The sequence below is a fragment of the Schistocerca cancellata genome, chromosome 10 (assembly GCF_023864275.1).
Source record: "Schistocerca cancellata isolate TAMUIC-IGC-003103 chromosome 10, iqSchCanc2.1, whole genome shotgun sequence".
In the NCBI taxonomy this organism is placed as follows: domain Eukaryota; kingdom Metazoa; phylum Arthropoda; class Insecta; order Orthoptera; family Acrididae; genus Schistocerca; species Schistocerca cancellata.
In genome coordinates this window covers 208,300,633-208,320,145 of record NC_064635.1, presented here as the reverse complement: position 1 = coordinate 208,320,145, position 19,513 = coordinate 208,300,633, and the positions used below count along the sequence as shown (strand labels likewise).

The window sequence follows — 19,513 nt, the reverse complement described above, 5'->3', positions numbered from 1 at the left end:
CATGAATGGCTAAAGAGGAGAGGGAAAAAGGAGAAGACTGAAGAGTGAATGAGAGTGAGGTTGGTTAACGTAGGTTCAGTCCAGGGGGATAGCGGGATGAAAGGATGTGTTGGAGTGAAAGTTCCCATCTCCGCAGTTCCGAGGGACTGCTGTAGGGTGGGAGAAGCCAAATGACATGTACGTTGTAGCAGGATCCTACGTCCCTAGAATTATGCTGGACAGCATGCTCTACTACTGGGTATTGAACATCTCCTAGGCAGACAGTTCGTCTGTGCCCGTTCATGTGCTCAGCCAGTTTAGTTGTCATCATACCGATGTAAAAGGCTTTTCAGTGCAGGTGTGTCAGCTGATAAATGACGTGTTCTTTCACATGTGGCCCTGCCTTGAATTGTGTATGTTTTACCAGTAGCGGGGCTGGAGTAGGTGGTTGTGGGGGGATGCATGGGGCAGGTTTTGCAGCGGGGTCGGTTACAGGGGTAGGAACCGCTGGGTAGAGAAGGTGGTCTGGGAATATTGTAGGGTTTGACAAGGATGTTACGGAGGATAGGGGGGCGACGAAAGGCAACTCTGGGTGGTGTGGGGAAAATATTGTCAAGGGATGATCTCATTTCAGGGCTTGACTTGAGAAAGTCATATCCCTGACGGAGTAATTTGTTGATGTATTCGAGGCCATCTAGCGTTAAAAGGTTTTTTTTTTTTTTTGGCTTTTCACATTTAGGCCAGGATAATATTGGATGACAAGGGGATGCTTCTGTGTGGTCTGGGGGTAGGAACATTGTTGTTGGACGGGGAGGAATGTATTGCTAGTGAGATCTGTTTGTGGACAAGGTCTGCAGGGTAGTTGCGGGAGAGGAAAGCACTGGTCAGGTTACTGGTGTAATTGTTGAGGGATTCGTCACTGGAGCAGATACGTTTGCCACGAATACCTAGGCTTTAGGGAAGGGAGCGTTTGATGTGGAATGGATGGCAACCGTCAAAGTGAAGGTACTGTTGTCTGTTTGTGGGTTTGATGTGGACGGAGGTGTGGATGTGAGCTTCAACAAGACGAAGGTCAACATCCAGGAAGGTGGCTTGGGTTTTGGAGAAGGACCAGGTGAAATTCAGATTTGAAAAGGAGCTGAGGTTATGGAGGAAATTAAGAAGTGTTTCTTCACCATGAGTCCAGACCACAAAAATGTCATCTATAAACCTATGCCAGGCCAGGAGAAGCAGCTGCTGAGTCTTCAGGAAAGCCTCCTCCATGCGGCCCATGAAGAGGTTGGCATAGAACAGAGCCATCCTGGTTCCCATGGCCATTCCCCCGATTTGTCTGTAGGTCTGGCCTCCAAAAGTGAAGTAATTATGGGTGAGGATGAAGTTGGTAAGTGTGATAAGGAACGATGGAAGATCTTCGGGTGGGCGTTGGGAGAGGTAGTGTTCAAGGGCAGAGAGACCATGGGTATGTGGGATGTTTGTGTAGAGGGATGTAGCATCTATGGTGACAAGAAAGGTTTCAGGTGGGAGGGGAGTGGGAATGGATTTGAGGCATTCTAGGAAGTGGTTTGTGTCTTTGATGTAGGATGGGAGTCTGCAGGTGATAGGTTGGAGGTGTTGGTCTACCAGAGCTGAGATACGTTCTGTTGGGGCTTTGAAGCTTGCCACAATTGGACGACCAGGATGGTTCTCTTTGTGGATTTTGGGTAATAGGTAGAAGGGAGGGGTACGTGGCTCAGGTGGAGTGAGTAGGTCTATGGAAACCATTGTGAGGGACCTTGGATTTTTAGGATTTTCTGCAGCTCAGTCTGGATGGAGGGAATGGGATCTTGGGTAACAGCTTTGTAGGTTGAGGTGTCGGAGAGTTGACGCAGTCCTTCTGCCACATACTCCACACGGTCAAGTACCACAGTTGTGGAGCCTTTATCTGCCAGGAGGATGACAATAGAGTGGTCTGTTTTCAGCTCCTTAATGGCACGGGATTCAGCTGGGGTGATGTTGGGGGTTGTCGGGATGTTCTTCAAGGACTGGGAGGCAACACTCTCCTCTTTAGCCATTCACGCATCTTTTCATCCTACATAGTTGTGTTTATCATTATACTATATACCTCTTTACTTCTGTATGCATCCTCTTTGGTTTGAAGTTGGCACAGTACTTAGTAGAATACCTTTGGCTTCCCTCTGACAACCATGCCTCCATCCTTGCTACCCTCCCTGTTTACCTTTCCCTGTTGCTTCATAACCTGGTTTGTGAGTAACTGAATCCACTTTCCCTTCTTCACTTTTTTCCCCTCTCTCCTCCCTGAAGAAGGAACAAAGTTCCGAAAGCTAGGAATGTAAATTTTCTTTTCTGTTATGTGTATCTATTGGCCGTACTGAGCTGAGGTAAGTACTGGCCAGCCCCTCTATCTCTTTGTTAGTAGTTGTTGCACATTTTCATATGATATTTTCCATTAATTATTTAGAACTTTTGGATTGAACATTTTGATGGATTTGTTGCTATCTCTAGGCTCTGAGAGAAAACTCATACAACAAAATTAATGAGCTAAATCAATGTGAATTGGATTTTCATAGTTTTGCAACTACTATTTCAGAGGACATTGAAAACATATCTCCCAAAACAATTTTGCATTTCACTGACTATCATTGCAATCATACGAACAGAGGAATATTTCACACTGCAGAAAATTTGGAAATCTTCTACAAGAATTTCCTTGTGATCAGTTGCTGCAGCTGTTTAAAATAGCTGCTCAAGTCTGTCATATGCTCAAAATAAAATATATATGTGAAAGTGTGTTTTCAGCAATGAAACCAAAGCTGTTCACCTGGCTGGAGCAATCAGTTTGGTGGTCAGCAATTTCACTCCAAAAATCGAAATGCTGCCAAAAGATAATTTTCTTTAAAAATATTGATCAATGAGATGTGTTCCTAGCTTTCCACATTTAATGGGCTTGCTCCGAACTTCACAGTTCTGTGTAAAATAAATGAAATACCTGTGTATTCTTTCCTTATATTCAATTTTTTTTTTACATGAAATTAAAAGTGTGTTGACAGGCTTCTAAACTGAGTGGTCGACATCTGTGGGCCAAAATGGATGTGTGTTCTCCATCTGCAACTAGCAGGACAGCTGCAGTCGCTGGAAGCTTTTCCTGTAGCACAGACAAGGTACAGGCACATCTCGCTGTCACACGGACTGCCCTGGCAACGGCAAGTGGGCAGCTCTTGGGCCTGGTCTAGGTCTAGGAGCTCTGGTCTAGGAGCAATGAAGGGGCAGAGGAGCATGTAATCTTACTGACAGAAGAATATGAATATAATAGAGGAAAACATTCCACGTGGGAAAAATATATCTAAAAACAAAGATGATGTAACTTACCAAACGAAAGTGTTGGTATGTTGATAGACACACAAACAAACACAAACACACACATACAATTGTTATTATATTCATATCATCAATTTGAACCAAACAATTACGTTTGTTATTGTCACTGTTGCATTTCGAAATCTTTTTTGTTATCTTACTTTCTCTTTCTGTTTTTGCGAGTAGTTTCACTTTGTATTCACCTTCTCCTTTTTACCTCCATCTTTCCTGATGAAGCAACTGTGGGTTGCGAAAGCTTGAATTTTGTGTGTGTGTCTGTGTTTATTTGTGTGTCTATCAACATACCAACACTTTTGTTTGGTAAGTTACATCATCTTTGTTTTTTGACAGAAGAATATAAATGACATAGTTGTTTGTGGGGCCCAAAGTATCCACAGTGTACAGAAATTGTGCTTTGCAGGAAATATCTGATGCACTCCACATCCTAACTGGAGAAGTAAGGAAGAAGACAAACGTGGTGCAGTCCAAAGAACGAGGCCCCGTGTCAAAAGTTGGTACCTCACAACAGAACCACAAGTACATCTACATCTACATTTATACTCCGCAAGCCACCCAACTGTGTGTGGCGGAGGGCACTTTACGTGCCACTGTCATTACCTCCCTTTCCTGTTCCAGTCGCGTATGGTTCGCGGGAAGAACGACTGTCTGAAAGCCTCCGTGCGCACTCTAATCTCTCTAATTTTACATTCATGATCTCGTCGGGAGGTATAAGTAGGGGGAAGCAATATATTCGATACCTCATCCAGAAACGCACCCTCTCGAAACCTAGCGAGCAAGCTACACCGCGATGCAGAGCGCCGCTCTTGCAGAGTCTGCCACTTGAGTTTGTTAAACATCTCCATAACGCTGTCACGGTTACCAAATAACCCTGTGACAAAACGTGCCGCTCTTCTTTGGATCTCCTCTATCTCCTCCGTCAACCCGATCTGGTATGGATCCCACATTGATGAGCAATACTCAAGTATAGGTCGAACGAGTGTTTTGTAAGCCACCTCCTTCGTTGATGGACTACATTTTCTAAGCACTCTCCCAATGAATCTCAACCTGGTACCCGCCTTACCAACAATTAATTTTATATGATCATTCCACTTCAAATCGTTCCGCACGCATACTCCCAGATATTTTACAGAAGTAACTGCTACCAGTGTTTGTTCCGCTATCATATAATCATACAACAAAGGATCCTTCTAGACGTCTCTCCATTGATAACAACATGCTGTGTTCTGTTTGCTAAAAACTCTTCAATCCAGCCACACAGCTGGTCTGATATTCCGTAGGCTCTTACTTTGTTTATCAGGCGACAGTGCGGAACTGTATCGAACGCCTTCCGGAAGTCAAGAAAAATAACATCTACCTGTGAGCCTGTATCTAATATTTTCTGGGTCTCATGAACAAATAAAGCGAGTTGGGTCTCACACGATCGCTGTTTCCGGAATCCATGTTGATTCCTACATAGTAGATTCTGGGTTTCCAAAATCGACATGATACTCGAGCAAAAAACATGTTCTAAAATTCTACAACAGATCGACGTCAGAGATAAAGGTATATAGTTTTGCACATCTGCTCGATGACCCTTCTTGAAGACTGGGACTACCTGTGCTCTTTTCCAATCATTTGGAACCTTCCGTTCCTCTAGAGGCTTGCGGTACACGGCTGTTAGAAGGTGGGCAAGTTCTTTCGCGTACTCTGTGCAGAATCGAATTGGTATCCCGTCAGGTCCAGTGGACTTTCCACTGTTGAGTGATTCCAGTTGCTTTTCTATTCCTTGGACACTTATTTCGATGTCAGCCATTTTTTCGTTTGTGTGAGGATTTAGAGAAGGAACTGCAGTGCGGTCTTCCTCTGTGAAACAGCTTTGGAAAAAGGTGTTTAGTATTTCAGCTTTACGCGTGTCATCCTCTGTTTCAATGCCATCATCATCCCGGAGTGTCTGGATATGCTGTTTCGAGCCACTTACTGATTTAACGTAAGACCAGAACTTCCTAGGATTTTCTGTCAAGTCGGTACATAGAATTTAACTTTCGAATTCACTGAACGCTTCACGCATAGCCCTCCTTACGCTAACTTTGACATCGTTTAGCTTCTGTTTGTCTGAGAGGTTTTGGCTGCGTTTAAACTTGGAGTGAAGCTCTCTTTGCTTTCGCAGTAGTTTCCTAACTTTGTTGTTGTACCACGGTGGGTTTTTCCCGTCCCTCGCAGTTTTACTCGGCACGTACCTGTCTAAAACGCATTTTACGATTGCCTTGAACTTTTTCCATAAACACTCAACATTGTCAATGTCGGAACAGAAATTTTCGTTTTGATCTGTTAGGTAGTCTGAAATCTGCCTTCTATTACTCTTGTTAAACAAATAAACCTTCCTCCCTTTTTTTTATATTCCTATTAACTTCCATATTCAGGGATGCTGCAACGGCCTTATGATCACTTATTCCCTGTTCTGCAAATACAGAGTCGAAAAGTTTGGGTCTGTTTGTTATCAGTAGGTCCAAGATGTTATCTCCACGAGTCGGTTCTCTGTTTAATTGCTTGAGGTAATTTTCGGATAGTGCACTCAGTATAACGTCACTCGATGCTCTTCTGTCCCTACCACCCGTCCTAAACATTCGAGTGTCCCAGTCTATATCTGGTAAATTGAAATCTCCACCTAAGACTATAACATGCTGAGAAAATTTATGTGAAATATATTCCAAATTTTCTCTCAGTTGTTCTGCCACTAACACTGCTGAGTCAGGAGGTCGGTAAAAGGAGCCAATTATTAACCTAGCTCGGTTGTTGCGTGTAACCTCCACCCATAATATTTCACAGGAACTATCCACTTCTACTTCACTACAGGATAAACTACTACTAATAGCGACGAACACTCCACCACCAGTTGCATGCAATCTATCCTTTCTAAATACCGTCTGTACCTTTGTAAAAATTTCAGCATAATTTATCTCTGGCTTCAGACAGCTTTCTTGTACCTATAACGATTTCAGCTTCGGTGCTTTCTATCAGCGCTTGAAGTTCCGGTACTTTACCAATGCAGTTGACAATTACAATAGCGATTGCTGCTTGGTCCCCGCATGTCCTGACTTTGCCCCGCACCTGTTGAGGCTGTTGCCCTTTCTGTACTTACCCAAGGCCATCTAACCTAAAAAACCGCCCAGCCACGCCACACAACCCCTGCTTCCCGTGTAGCCGCTTGTTGCGTGTAGTGGACTCCTGACCTATCCAGCAGAACCCGAAACCCTACCACCCTATGGCGCAAGTCGAGGAATCTGCAGCCCACATGGTCGCAGAACCGTCTCAGCCTCAGATTCAGACCCTCCACTCGGCTCCGTACCAAAGATCTGCAGTCAGTCCTGTCGACGATGCTGCAGATGGTGAGCTCTGCTTTCATCCCGCTAGCGAGACTGGCAGTCTTCACCAAATCAGATAGCCGCCGGAAGCCAGAGAGGATTTCCTCCGATCCATAGCGACACACATCATTGGTGCCGACATGAGCGACCACCTGCAGATGGGTGCACCCTGTACCCTTCACGGCATCTGGAAGGAATCGCTGCCTGACAAGACAGCAACAAATGGGGAATGTCAGCACAGACACATACTCTAGAGGTTCTGTACACCGCCGCTGATGAAGTAGTACCGATGCCAGAGCGCAGTGCCACTCGGCCCAGTCTGCAATCGCCACTTATGACGACAGCACTGTCTTTCTCAGGTCCAGCAGCGCTAGCTGTATTAGACGTCGGAACTGTATCAAAGTTTATAGTCAATTGAACACTGAAATGAGGCATTCTGCACTGTGTCACGTGATACATTATCGAGTACAGCAACAGTAACAAATACCTAAGTGATATTCCTGTGGACAAGGATTGTTTCTGAGCTAATTATTCCATCTCGTTCAAGTTTTAATAATGTGATCTCATATTCTGAGTCGAAACAAGGCCCCGGGAGTAGACAACATTGCATTAGAACTACTTACGGCCTTGGGAGAGCCAGTCCTGACAAAACTCTGCCATCTGCTGAGCAAGATGTACGAGACAGGTGAAATACCCTCAGACTTCAAGAAGAATATTACAATTCCAATCCCAAAGAAAGCACGTGTTGACAGATGTGAAAATTACCGAACTATCAGTATAATAAGTCACAGCTGCAAAATACTAACACGACTTATTTACAGACGAATGGAAAAACTGGTAGAAGCCAGCCTCGGGGAAAATCAATTTGGATTCCATAGAAATGTTGGAACAGGTGAGGCAATACTGACCTTACGCCTTATCTTAGAAGCTAGATTAAGGAAAGGCAAATCCTACATTTCTAGCATTTGTAGACTTAGAGAAAGCTTTTGACAATGTTGATTGGAATACTCTCTTTCAAATTCTAAAGGTGGCAGGGGTAAAATACAGGGAGCGAAAGACTATTTTTAATTTGTACAGAAACCAGATGGCAGTTATAAGAGTCGAGGGACATGAAAGGGAACCAGTGGTTGGGAAGGGAGTGAGACAGGGTTGTAGGCTCTCCCTGATGTTATTCAATCTGTATATTAAGCAAGCAGTAAAGGAAACAAAAGAAAAATTCGGAGTAGGTATTAAAATCCATGGAGAAGAAATAAAAACTTTGAGGTTTGCCGATGACATTGTAATTCTGTCAGAGACAGCAAGGGACTTGGAAGAGCAGTTGAACAGAATGGACAGTGTCTTGAAGGAAGGATATAAGATGAACATCAACAAAAGCAAAACGAGGATAATGGAATGTAGTCGAATTAAGTCAGGTGATGCTGAGGGAATTAGATTAGGAAATAAGTCACTTAAAGTAGTAAAGAGGTTTTGCTTTTTGGGGAGCAAAATTACTGATGATAGTCGAAGTAGAGAGGATATAAAATGTAGACTGGCAATGGCAAGGAAAGCGTTTCTGAAGAAGAGAAATTTGTTAACATTGAGTGTTTCTGAAAGTATTTGTATGGAGTGTGGCCCTGTATGGAAGTGAAACATGGACGATAAATAGTTTGGACAAGAAGAGAATAGAAGCTTTCGAAATGTGGTGCTACAGAAGAATGTTGGAGATTAGGTGGGTAGATCACGTAACTAATGAGGAGGTATTGAATAGGATTGGGGAGAACAGAAGTCTGTGACACAACTTGACTAGAAGGAGGGATCGGTTGGTAGCACATGTCCTGAGGCATCAAGGGATCACAAATTTAGCATTGGTCGGACAAGCACTGAAGACAAAGCGACCTCCAGCTGCCCAACTGAGATTACCACAAAGGAAACCATTTACAAAAGCTATGATATGGTGATGTAAGGCCACCGAATAAAAATTTGAGAGATTTCCCAGACTATAGGCATCTCAACTGAGTGAGTTCCCAATATCCTGGATGGAGAATTGGCTATGAAGAAGCTGTGTGTGAGAGGGGAGCTGTGACTGCCCACAGATGACCAAAAGCGCATCCGGTACAACATTTCAACAGAACGTTGGCGATGTTTAACCACAATACACAAGACTTTTTGCACCGATTTGTAGCTGTTGATGAAACCTGGAGCCTCATTACACACCAAAGCCAAATGGTAGGCAAAACAATAGACAAAGACTTGTGAAAGTGCAATGAAGGAAGCAAAGACTATTTTGTCTGATGGCTAGGTGATGGCCACTGTTTTATTTTTATTTTTTTTATTCCCTACGAATAATCCTCCTAGATTACTTGGAAAAAGTCAGAACCATAATTGGTTAGTGTTATGCCTTATTGTTGGATTGTTTGAAACATGTGTTGTCTGAAAAAAGACCAAGATTGGCACACAAAAAAGTGCTCTTTCACCAGGATAATGCACCATCCCACATATAAGCAATAACAATGACGGAAGTGCATTCCTCATCCATCCCATTCACCGATCTAGCCCCAAGTGACTTCTTCGTGTTCTCTAACTTGAAACTTTGGCTTGTTGGGAAGAAATTTTCATCAAATGAGGAAGTGATAGGTGCAGTCAACGAGTGTTTTGCATAGTATAACAGAACATATTTTTCCAACAGGATGAAAAAGCTACAGTATCACTTGACTAAGTGTATGTCCCTCAAAGGAGATTATGTCGAGAAGTAATGTGAGCTGTTTGTGAAACAAACATTTTTTTCTCACTATTTTCTCAGACTTACCAAACCACCATTGTACTAGTCATTACCCATATTCAGAAGCATGTATGACCTTAGAATCAGACATGACTAATTCATAATATGTTTCTAATGCACTTTCAAACACTGATTGTGTAACACAGAAATGTATAAAAACACCACAAATCTCCCCAAGCCTCTAGCATGAAATGGTGCTCATGTCAGTAATTTTTCATTCTATGCTCAGCAGTTGCAATATGACACTGTCTTCCGAACAAATCCCATTGTTCAATATGTTCCTAAAATGACACTAAGACAGAAAGAGAAACGAAATGGAGAACCTATTATAGTACTTACAGTGAGATTACATTTACATCCTTATTTTGTCATTAAATAACTAAGATTTCTCTAATGGATCTGAAAACCTAACAAAAGTAAGTGAATCTTTCCACTATGCTGCTACAGTATCAAATATGAACTCACTCTGTTCCCCTTTCCCCACTGTTAAGCATCCAATGGTTCAATCGGACCACTGAGTAGTCTGACAACTCTCCAGATGTCAGCTTGTCTTTCAACTCTGTTGCAAGCATGGCGCTGTTCTGGTGGCAGCCATCGGAAACCTGGAGGTGGTACCTCTCACTTGATCCTGCACCATCTATTCTCCCGGTGCCCTGCAAATTGAGAGGTAAGTGTGTTAAGCAAATCAATCAAACAATTAGCACAGAAATTACAAGGGCCACTGTTGCCCTTATTTCCACGAAACAGGCCTGGCAAATACCTAAAAAGAGAAGCACCAACAAATAAATTTGTAAGAAATTTCAGTTTCTGAGAACTAAATCTCTGACCTGGTTGTATGTACAATATGCTGAAATTTCAGATAATTCCTCGAACTTCTCTCTTTACCGGTTCACTTCTGTCATCAGCAAATTTGACATACTCAAAATTTGACATGTGGATTGACATGTTCCAGAAAAAAGAAAGGAAGAAATCCATCGGCTTTGTGGCACACAATACAAAATGTTACTCACTCAATTTTCTACGCTGTGTTTTGTAGACATTAACGCAAAAACAGCAGTCTTTAGATTTGCCCAGACTGAAGTCATGTTATGCAACTTGGACTTCGTGAAATTTCCAGCTTTGTGTAAGAAATATGGGGTAAATTTACTTGAAATATTCTTACCACATGATAACAAATTAAATGACTCAATTTTATATTATGTTGTTCAAATCTTTCTGCTGCATTTTCCTAACTTCAGAGGTCTGAAACAGCTTTAATATTAAAATAGAATTTTTTGATATATTGAGCACTTCATATCAATCCAGAGAAGGCAGTACTGAGGGGGTGTAGGTGAAGTAGCACATCACCAAAACTTTTTTCTTGACACATTTAAAAAAAAATATTTACCTTAACATGTTATGCCGGTTTTTACTAAAACATTCTCTTCTGTTTGGTACTGCATGGAATTTTCTTGCAGTACATTCAGAATTCTGCAGGCAAAATGAAGTAGCCTTCCCCATACTCACAACTCAACCTTATGGGGAGTGCCATAGGCAGAACATAACTGTATGGTTACTACAGTAACCATGACGTCACTTGCTCAAATTAGTCTCTGGAGGGGGCATGTAGAGAAGTAGAAAGATATTTTATGCTTGGTTACTTCCAGATGGTGATATTAGTCTGCAGCTCTGGTTGTTCTGTGCATGGAGGACACATCCATCGACAGTACGTTTGGTGAGGTATGTTATAGGGAAGTGGGTGGAGTTTGGAAAGGTCACCCAGAAACCCGGGTCAGGGAAGACTTACCAGATAACATGAGAAGGAAAGATTCATTGTTCAGTCTTTCTTTCTCATCCTGTCTGGCGCCTTCAGAGACCCATGGCTGTGGGTGACTTTTTTTAACTCTATATCCCTTTTCCTAGTCCTCTCCAGTTCTTTTCCTTCATCCCTCTTCCTTCCCCTTCAACCCTTCTGCCAGAAGAAGGAGCCTCTAGCTCCAAAAGCTTGCACAAGTAATACCTTTTCTTATATGTATGTTCACCTGCCGCCACTGGGTGAGTAGATTTTGTATCTCTATATTTATTTATTCCACACTGTACCAAGCCTTGTATTATGAAATTTTTGATCATGTTTTAAAGAAAATGCATGAGATTCCATGATTGCACAAAAAAATTCAGCTTGTTTACCTTGCTGATACAACAAAATTTGAAGAATGCCATACGTTTTCCTTTTAGTGCACTTGAAAACTTATAATATTCCTCTGTGCCTGTACTGTCGGAAACAATGCTTAAAAAATGAAGTCTCTGTTTTGTATGCCAATGAAAAGTAAAGATAGATTTCCACTGGAAAAATGTTATAAATGCTAGAAACAAAGATGATGTGACTTACCGAACGAAAGTGCTGGCAGGTCGATAGACACACAAACAAACACAAACATACACACAAAATTCAAGCTTTCGCAACAAATGGTTGCTTCAGCAGGAAAGAGGGAAGGAGAGGGAAAGACGAAAGGATGTGGGTTTTAAGGGAGAGGTAAGGAGTCATTCCAGGGGGAAAAAAGGGGGAAAAAAGGACAGGTATACACTGGCGCGCACACACACACACATCCATCCGCACATATACAGGCACAAGCAGACAGTTGTAAAGGCAAAGAGTTTGGGCAGAGATGTCAGTCGAGGTGGAAGTACAGAGGCAATTGCCTTTACAAATGTCTGCTTTGGGCTCTGTGTGTGTGTGTGTGTGTGTGTGTGTGTGTGTGTGTGTGTGTGTGTGTGTGTGTGCGCGCGCGCTTGAGAGTGTATACCAGTCCTTTTTTCCCCATAAGGTAAGTCTTTCCGCTCCCGGGATTGGAATGACTCCTTACCCTCTCCCTTAAAACCCACATCCTTTCGTCTTTCCCTCTCCTTCCCTCCTTCCTGATGAAGCAACCGTTTGTTGCGAAAGCTTGAATTTTGTGTGTATGTTTGTGTTTGTTTGTGTGTCTATCGACCTGCCAGCACTTTCATTCGGCCTGCCAGCACTTTCGTTCGGTAAGTCACATCATCTTTGTTTTTAGATATTTTTTCCCATGTGGAATGTTTCCCTCTATTATATTCATATCATTAATAAGGACACTTTTATGTATACTTATAAACTTTTCTCCCCTATTCTGCCCATCTCTTCTACTACAGAACCTGCAGGATGAAACTTTTCTCTTTTAGTTACAATAAAAACATGTACCTTAGGAAAACAATTTTAGAAATGTGACTCTTTTCTTTAGCAAATATTTCAATTAAGAAATAACTTCTAGCACTCTCAATAAAAACACAGTCATTCTATGAAGCCATCACTGACAAGTTTGTAGCCTTAAAGTACCGCTGGATTGATTTGGTTGAATAGACATAGTTGTGTTCCATTATTAAGACAAGCATCTTAAACATAGCTTATGTTTTACTTCCCTGCTAAGTTTCACCGAACTTCCCAGCCATTAGCCACCACCGATTCAGATTTCCAAGACATTACAGTCCGTTCTGTTTGAAAATTATGAGCCAGAATCATTACTTTTCCTCCATCCAGCTACAGAAGAAGTATTTTAAAATTCCTGCAACTCTGAATGGTGGTTCAATGATACTTAAAATTTTGTACATAAATACTTACATATGTTTGGAAATTAGTAAGTAAAGAGTAACCTCTGTAACAAGATGAGCACTTTCTAAATGAGTCAGCATCACAATATTGATGTGCTCAATTTAGACCAGAGCGCCTTTCAACAGCCGCACACTTCTTAACCTACAATTACCCAAGGTCTCACTGATTTATAAGAGTGGTACACTCGATTGTAGGATACCACCCATCTGCTTTGACTGGTGACATAGTTGCACTGTGTCACATTGTGTCGTGTGACGTCAATGAGCCGTGGTGTGTGTGTGTGTGTGTGTGTGTGTGTGTGTGTGTGTGTGTGTGTGTGTGTGTGTGTTTTGGAGTGAAAGTGAAATTTTGTTTGTTGTAGAGTGCACTGTGTATGAAAAGGTGGCGTGCTCTAGCATTTTAGGTATGTGGGGACGAAGTGTATGTGAGACACGTTATTGTGCCATTTAGTGTGCTACAGTCATATGAAATTATTTGTCGGCAAAATGGAATATATTGTGTAGAATGTTGTCATACAGTGACCGTCCCGAAAGTTCCAAGAATGAATTATGTTAAAAATCATTTATTCAATGTCAGTTTACAATCCTTGAAAGTATTCACTGCGTGCTTCAATGCATCGTTGCCAATGCTTCATCCAATCACCAAAGGCACACTCCTTTAGTATGGTCACTGAAGCTGCTTTTACCACCTCCAGCACTGCATGTAGAGTTCCTTTCACGGTGCTTTTGGCCCTTAGGAACAAAAAGAAGCCCCCTGGTGCCAGATTGGGGCTGTACAGCAGCTGGGACAGCGCTGCCTCCCTGTTTTGGCAACCCCGAGACACAGCATGACGCACAATCGTGGTGCACAATCCAATTGTCACAAATTTCTGTTCAGACGTGTTGAATCCTGCTGCACAACCGCTTGAGCAGTTCACAGTGAACTCCACATTGACTGTTTGTCCTTGTGATACGAAATCACTGTGAACCACACCTTTTCTATCAAAAAAACACAATGAGCAATGCCTCGATTCACGATTTGCTCTTCTTTGGTTTTTTCAGGTGAGGAGGGTGCTAAGTGTGCGACCTGCTGCTCTGATACTTTGTTTTGGGGTTGTACCAAAAGATCCACCTCTTTTCCCCTGTAATCACTTTATCCACGTCGTATCACTCATAAAATTCCTGGCGGCGCTCATACAATTCCTGGCACTTGAGCAAATGCACTTCATCTCACTCGTCAGGACTTTTGGCAGCATATTTGCGCAAACTTTTCTCATTTGAATATCCTTGGTTAAAATGTGGTGAATGATTGTTTTGGGTATTTCACACTCCTCTGCAATTATCAAGACACTCACCTGTTGGTCTCGTGTACAACTTGATGCACTTTTTGCACCAAGTTGCCCGTTTGTGATGTCAAGGGAGGTCCCAAGTGGTCGTCGTCGATGGACTCCTGACCTTCCTGCAACCTCTTGTGCCACATGAAAGTTTGGCTTTGTTTCTTTGTCCTGTCACTGTAGGCCTTCAGAAGCATTTCGAGCATCTCCGCCACCAGTTTCACACAGAACTTGACTGCATAATGCTGCTCCAAAAACTGGTCCACATTTTGCTCAATGATGGTGCAGTAGATACCTGTAGACGGAGGTAACCCTGCCTCAACAAATGCCCACAGGTGACTGATGCCAGTCTCATTTCAAAGCTTACATAACCCACCAACTTCTTCGCCTGAAGCTCCGCCCTACCAGCCAGAAATTGCCAACTAACAAAACTCATTCCAGGAACTTTTGGGACAGATCCTGTATAAATCAGAAAATGTCATTAAATTTAACCTGTTCTCTTAGGTCCCTGCGTAACCACTGAGTTAAGTAGATTAAAGTTTTTAATTAAATTACAGGACAAGGTAGATGGTTCAATGTTTATTAATATCAAACATGCCACTCTATTATTAATAAACAATGATCTACCTAACTTCTCCCACGATTCACATAAAAAATATTTATCCACTCTTGTTTATTGGAAAACATTTTCTCACCGGTTCCGCCATCTTGTTATATGCGACTTGTCATTCATATGATCACTTACCATCATTCAATGCGCATACAGTTGCCAACTGCAACAGAGAAGCTGATGACACACACTTTTACTGTATGGTTCAGCTATACAGATGAACTGGAGATTTGGATTTCTGTTTGTAGGGAGGGGGGGCAGGAGGTCTTGGTATTCTCGTCTAGGGTTGAGCTGTACTAGAGATTGGGGTACCGTGATCGTATGCTGTATTTTGAACTGTTTTGTCAGGCTTTATTTTTTGACAGTTTCAAGTGTTTTGTTTTTGCAGTGTTGCTTCTTGAACAGTGTTCTTTTTATTGTTGAATTTTTAGTTTGTCCTCATCCAAAACCAGCTATTTTTCATGTGGTTGTCCCACTAATTTCACTGGGTTTAATCAGTATGCTGGTTCATGCGGTAGTTGTATTTTTGGGGGTGCTACAATCACAAGTTTTGGTCGCCATGTTGGATATGCTGAAAATAGGGGCTTGTGGTATGCTGATGACATAATTGGTCAAAGCAGATAGGTGATACCCCTGTCTCCAGTAGTTTCTATAAGAGCACAGAGAGAGAGAGAGAGAAAGAGAGAGAGAGAGAGAGAGAGAGAGAGAGAGAGAGAGAGAGGTATACACACAGGGTAACATTGACAATTCCAACAAACATTTCAACGTAAATTTCTTTCTACCAGGCAGCACATGTACCTGATCAAACACTCATACAAAAATTGGCAGTAAATTGGGAGACTGGCGCCACCTTTAATACTCACCAGTATCTGCATTACTGGATCTTCAACAGTCCCACCACGCATTATAGTCTGCAAATTAGAAGAAGTAAACTATTACGAAACATGTCACACTGCAATGTGTCCATAATTTTCAATAAGCTACAAAGTTTACACCTGCATTATTATTTATTTAGGGGACATTCCACATTAAGGGGACCAAGGGTCCCCACTCGACCATCTCCAAATCTAATGAAATTTTGTGCAAAGGTTCTCTGAGGCTCTGAGCACTATGGGACTCAACTACTGTGGTCATAAGTCGCAAAGGTTCTATATGGTCTCTGACGGTTATGTAAAAGATTGCAGCTCAGTATCTTTAGTGGTTGAATTTTTAGGTGCTTTTCAAGAGAGGCTAATCACCTTTGCATCACATACAAAGGTGCAAATATACTAACTTTGCTAGGCTTTTGTAAAAGTTCTAGCAAACATTTGGTCATCTGCTCATACATAAGACTTTTTATGCTGAATTACATTATGACAAAAACTGGGGATTTAACCATACCTAGAAACAAGCTCTAAAGTGGCTAAAAGATCCGTCTCGCAATTCTGAGAGTCAAGGCTTGACTGACTACTGCTACTTTTTTGTATGACCCAATCACACCAAAACTTCAGAGGGTTATTCTCACTTATGATTATATATGGATCAAAGATATGCATGTGCAAAGTTGGCCAAATCTACAAGCAGATTTTAGGGTATTAAGGGAGGCAATATCTCAAGTGTGTCCTGTTCAATCCTTTTTTTCTTGCCACAGCTGGAACAAGGATGCTTTAAGCTTTCAAAGCTATATTGTTTGCATTTTGATGAGTAAGAATGCCTCTCAAAAGATATTATTTTAGCACTTCGGGAAGATTTTAGGGTATTAAGGGAGGCAATATCTCAAGTGTGTCCTGTTCAATCCTTTTTTTCTTGCCACAGCTGGAACAAGGATGCTTTAAGCTTTCAAAGCTATATTGTTTGCATTTTGATGAGTAAGAATGCCTCTCAAAAGATATTATTTTAGCACTTCGGGAAGATTGAAATCACTGGTAATTAATTAGCGGTGATTAGTTATTTTTTATTCAAGTATATGAATCATTTTCAAACACTGACTTAACTCATGCCATAAAAACAAGTGTAATATACAACACAGCAAATTTGCAAAACAAAATACTAAAAAGTCAGTTCCATTTTTGGGTGAACAGCTCTACAGTACTGGCAAAGACAGACTGTGGATAACTGTAATGTCTTCCTGTTGATGATGATGATGATGATGATGCTTTTAAAGTCATGAAAATATGTTGCTCAGGAATCCAGCAGGTGTCTTAATAACAGTTGATCAGTTGAAGGAACAAGCAGAACCATGTGGATGCATAAAGGGTACTCCTCATATGGATGAATGAAAAGCATTTGCAAGTGGTTGGCACAAGAAGTTTAAGAGAAGAACTGGCATCCACAGCATTGTGACACATGGCGAAGCAGCCAGCTCTGGCACAAAGGCAGCAGCATACTTCGTCAGCAATTCCAATATGCTCTTAGATTCTGAAGATTACCTGCGGCAACAGGTTTTTAATTGTAATCGGACAGGTCTATTCAGGAAAAAGATGCTGAAGCGTATCTTTATAACGGCAGAGGAGATTGAGTTTCCAGTCATAAGCCATTGAAAGACAGCCTCGCACTGCTATTCCGTGCAAATGCAAGCAGTGATTAGAAAATTAAACTGCTGCTTGTTCAGCATTCAGAAATTCCACAATATTTCAAGAAGTGTTAAGTTCAGAAGAGCAAGTTAAATGTGATGTGGAGGTCCAACAACAAGGCTTGGGGGACGTGTGATATTTTTGTGATTGGAGCAGTGAAGTGGTTGGTCCTTCGGTGAAAAAATATTTGCTTGAGATGAATCTGCCACTCCTTGTGTTGCTTGTTATGGACAATGCTCCTGCCCATTCTCCAGGCCTACAAGACCACATCCTTGAAGAATTTCAGTTCATCAGGGTCAAATTTCTGCCTCCCAGCACTACTCCATTACTCCAGTCTGTGGACCAGCAGATTATTTAAAACTTTAAGAAGCTCTACACTAAAGCACTCTTCGAGTACTTGCTTTGACTTGACTGAAACTACCAATCTCATTCCTCTCAGAGAGTATTGGAAATATCACCTCAAAATCATTGCCTGCGTCAAGAGGATCCTCTCACTTCTGCTTGGAAGAAGCTTTGGCCGGAGTGCATTGTCGAATGTGATTTGGAGGCATTGGAGTCAGTACTTGTGGAGCCTGTAGTCAATTTTATTGTCTCTTTGACCAAGAGCATGGGACTAGAAGTGGATAATAGTGATACTGATGAGCTTGTTGAAGATCACAGCCAAGAAATGACCACCAAAGAGTTTATGTAGTTGCAATGGGTTTCACAGCAGGATGTTGTGGAGAACATTTCTTCAGAGGAGGCGGTAACAGCAAAATAGGAATCATTTGGTGCAATAAGGGAAATGCTGAAAGCATGGGAATTGGTCTCATCATACATTGAAAATTGTCATTCCAATAAAACGGTGGCTACGCACACTACGAATTTGTTTCATGATAATGCTGTGTCACATTTTTGCAAAGTGTTGAAGCATTGGCATAAACAAATGACTGTAGATAGCTTCCTAGTAAAAAAGAATTAGTTACGCATCATGAGTAATAAAGTACGTAATACTGTGTGTATAATTTTGTATGAATAAATGACATGAAAAAGACAAAGCTTTTAGTACTTTTTCTGCATGGAACGCACTATCATATTTTACATTAATTTATATGGGATAAATTGTTCCTTGCACTATCATATTTTACATTAATTTATATGGGATAAATTGTTCCTCCTTATGAGTGTTTCACCCTACGAGTAAGATTCTGAACGAATTATGCTCGTTATCTGAGGTTTCATAGTATTAGCATTAGTATGATCAGTGACTGTTTCCGTCATTATACCATTGCTGTCCATGCCTTTCAAATAAAGTTAACACCATATTTAAAGGCAAAGATTGAAACATTAAAAACATTTATTACTTTAGTGATGGATCACTTGCTCAATATAAGAATTTCAAAAACTTCATCAATTTATTCCTGTGCAGAAAGGATTTTGCCATTACTACCAAATGGTATTGTTTTGGAACAGGCCATGGTAAATCGCCTTGTGATGGCATGGGGGGACAGCAAAAAGACTTGCAGCCTGTGCTAGTGTACAGAGCCCCTTAGATAACCAGATATTGACCCCATATGGTTTGTTCAAATTCTGTGGTGATAGTATTCAAGGCATGAAACTTCTTCTATACGAAAAGGAGAAATTGAAAAAATTCATTCTGATCAAGAAACAAGGTTTGACAGGGGACTTAAAATTACTAAAACAAGAGAAAATCCATTAATTTAAGTCAATTAACTATAATCAGCTCGGAGTAAGCAGAGTTTCCAATGATGCTGGAGCATTCGTAGGTAATGCCTTCGAAACAGATTATGAAATTCAAGCAATCTCAATTGCAGGTTTACAACCAGGACAGTATGTTGCATGTATGTATGACAATTTTTGATGGGTTAGAAATTAGTGCAAAGTTTATTTATTTATTTATTCCATGTGATCTGATGGTACACAGTGTGTTGCAGATGTCGGAAAATATAATTTAACATTGTTAACATATATTAACGTAA

The 19,513-nt window shown here is 41.4% G+C and overlaps 1 protein-coding gene across 3 annotated transcripts in view; it reads right to left on the bottom strand.

Annotated features, from left to right (window-relative positions):
• LOC126106597 (replication protein A 70 kDa DNA-binding subunit-like) overlaps positions 1-19,513 on the bottom strand; it is a 170,869-nt gene that overhangs the window by 147,558 nt on the left and 3,798 nt on the right. For all 3 annotated transcript variants that reach the window (XM_049912943.1, XM_049912941.1, XM_049912942.1), the window contains exons 2-3: positions 15,846-15,893; positions 9,919-10,106 (exon numbers count right to left, since the gene is read on the bottom strand). In XM_049912943.1, the coding sequence (XP_049768900.1) occupies positions 9,919-10,106; positions 15,846-15,893 (236 nt within the window). The remainder of the gene's footprint in view (positions 1-9,918; positions 10,107-15,845; positions 15,894-19,513) is intronic.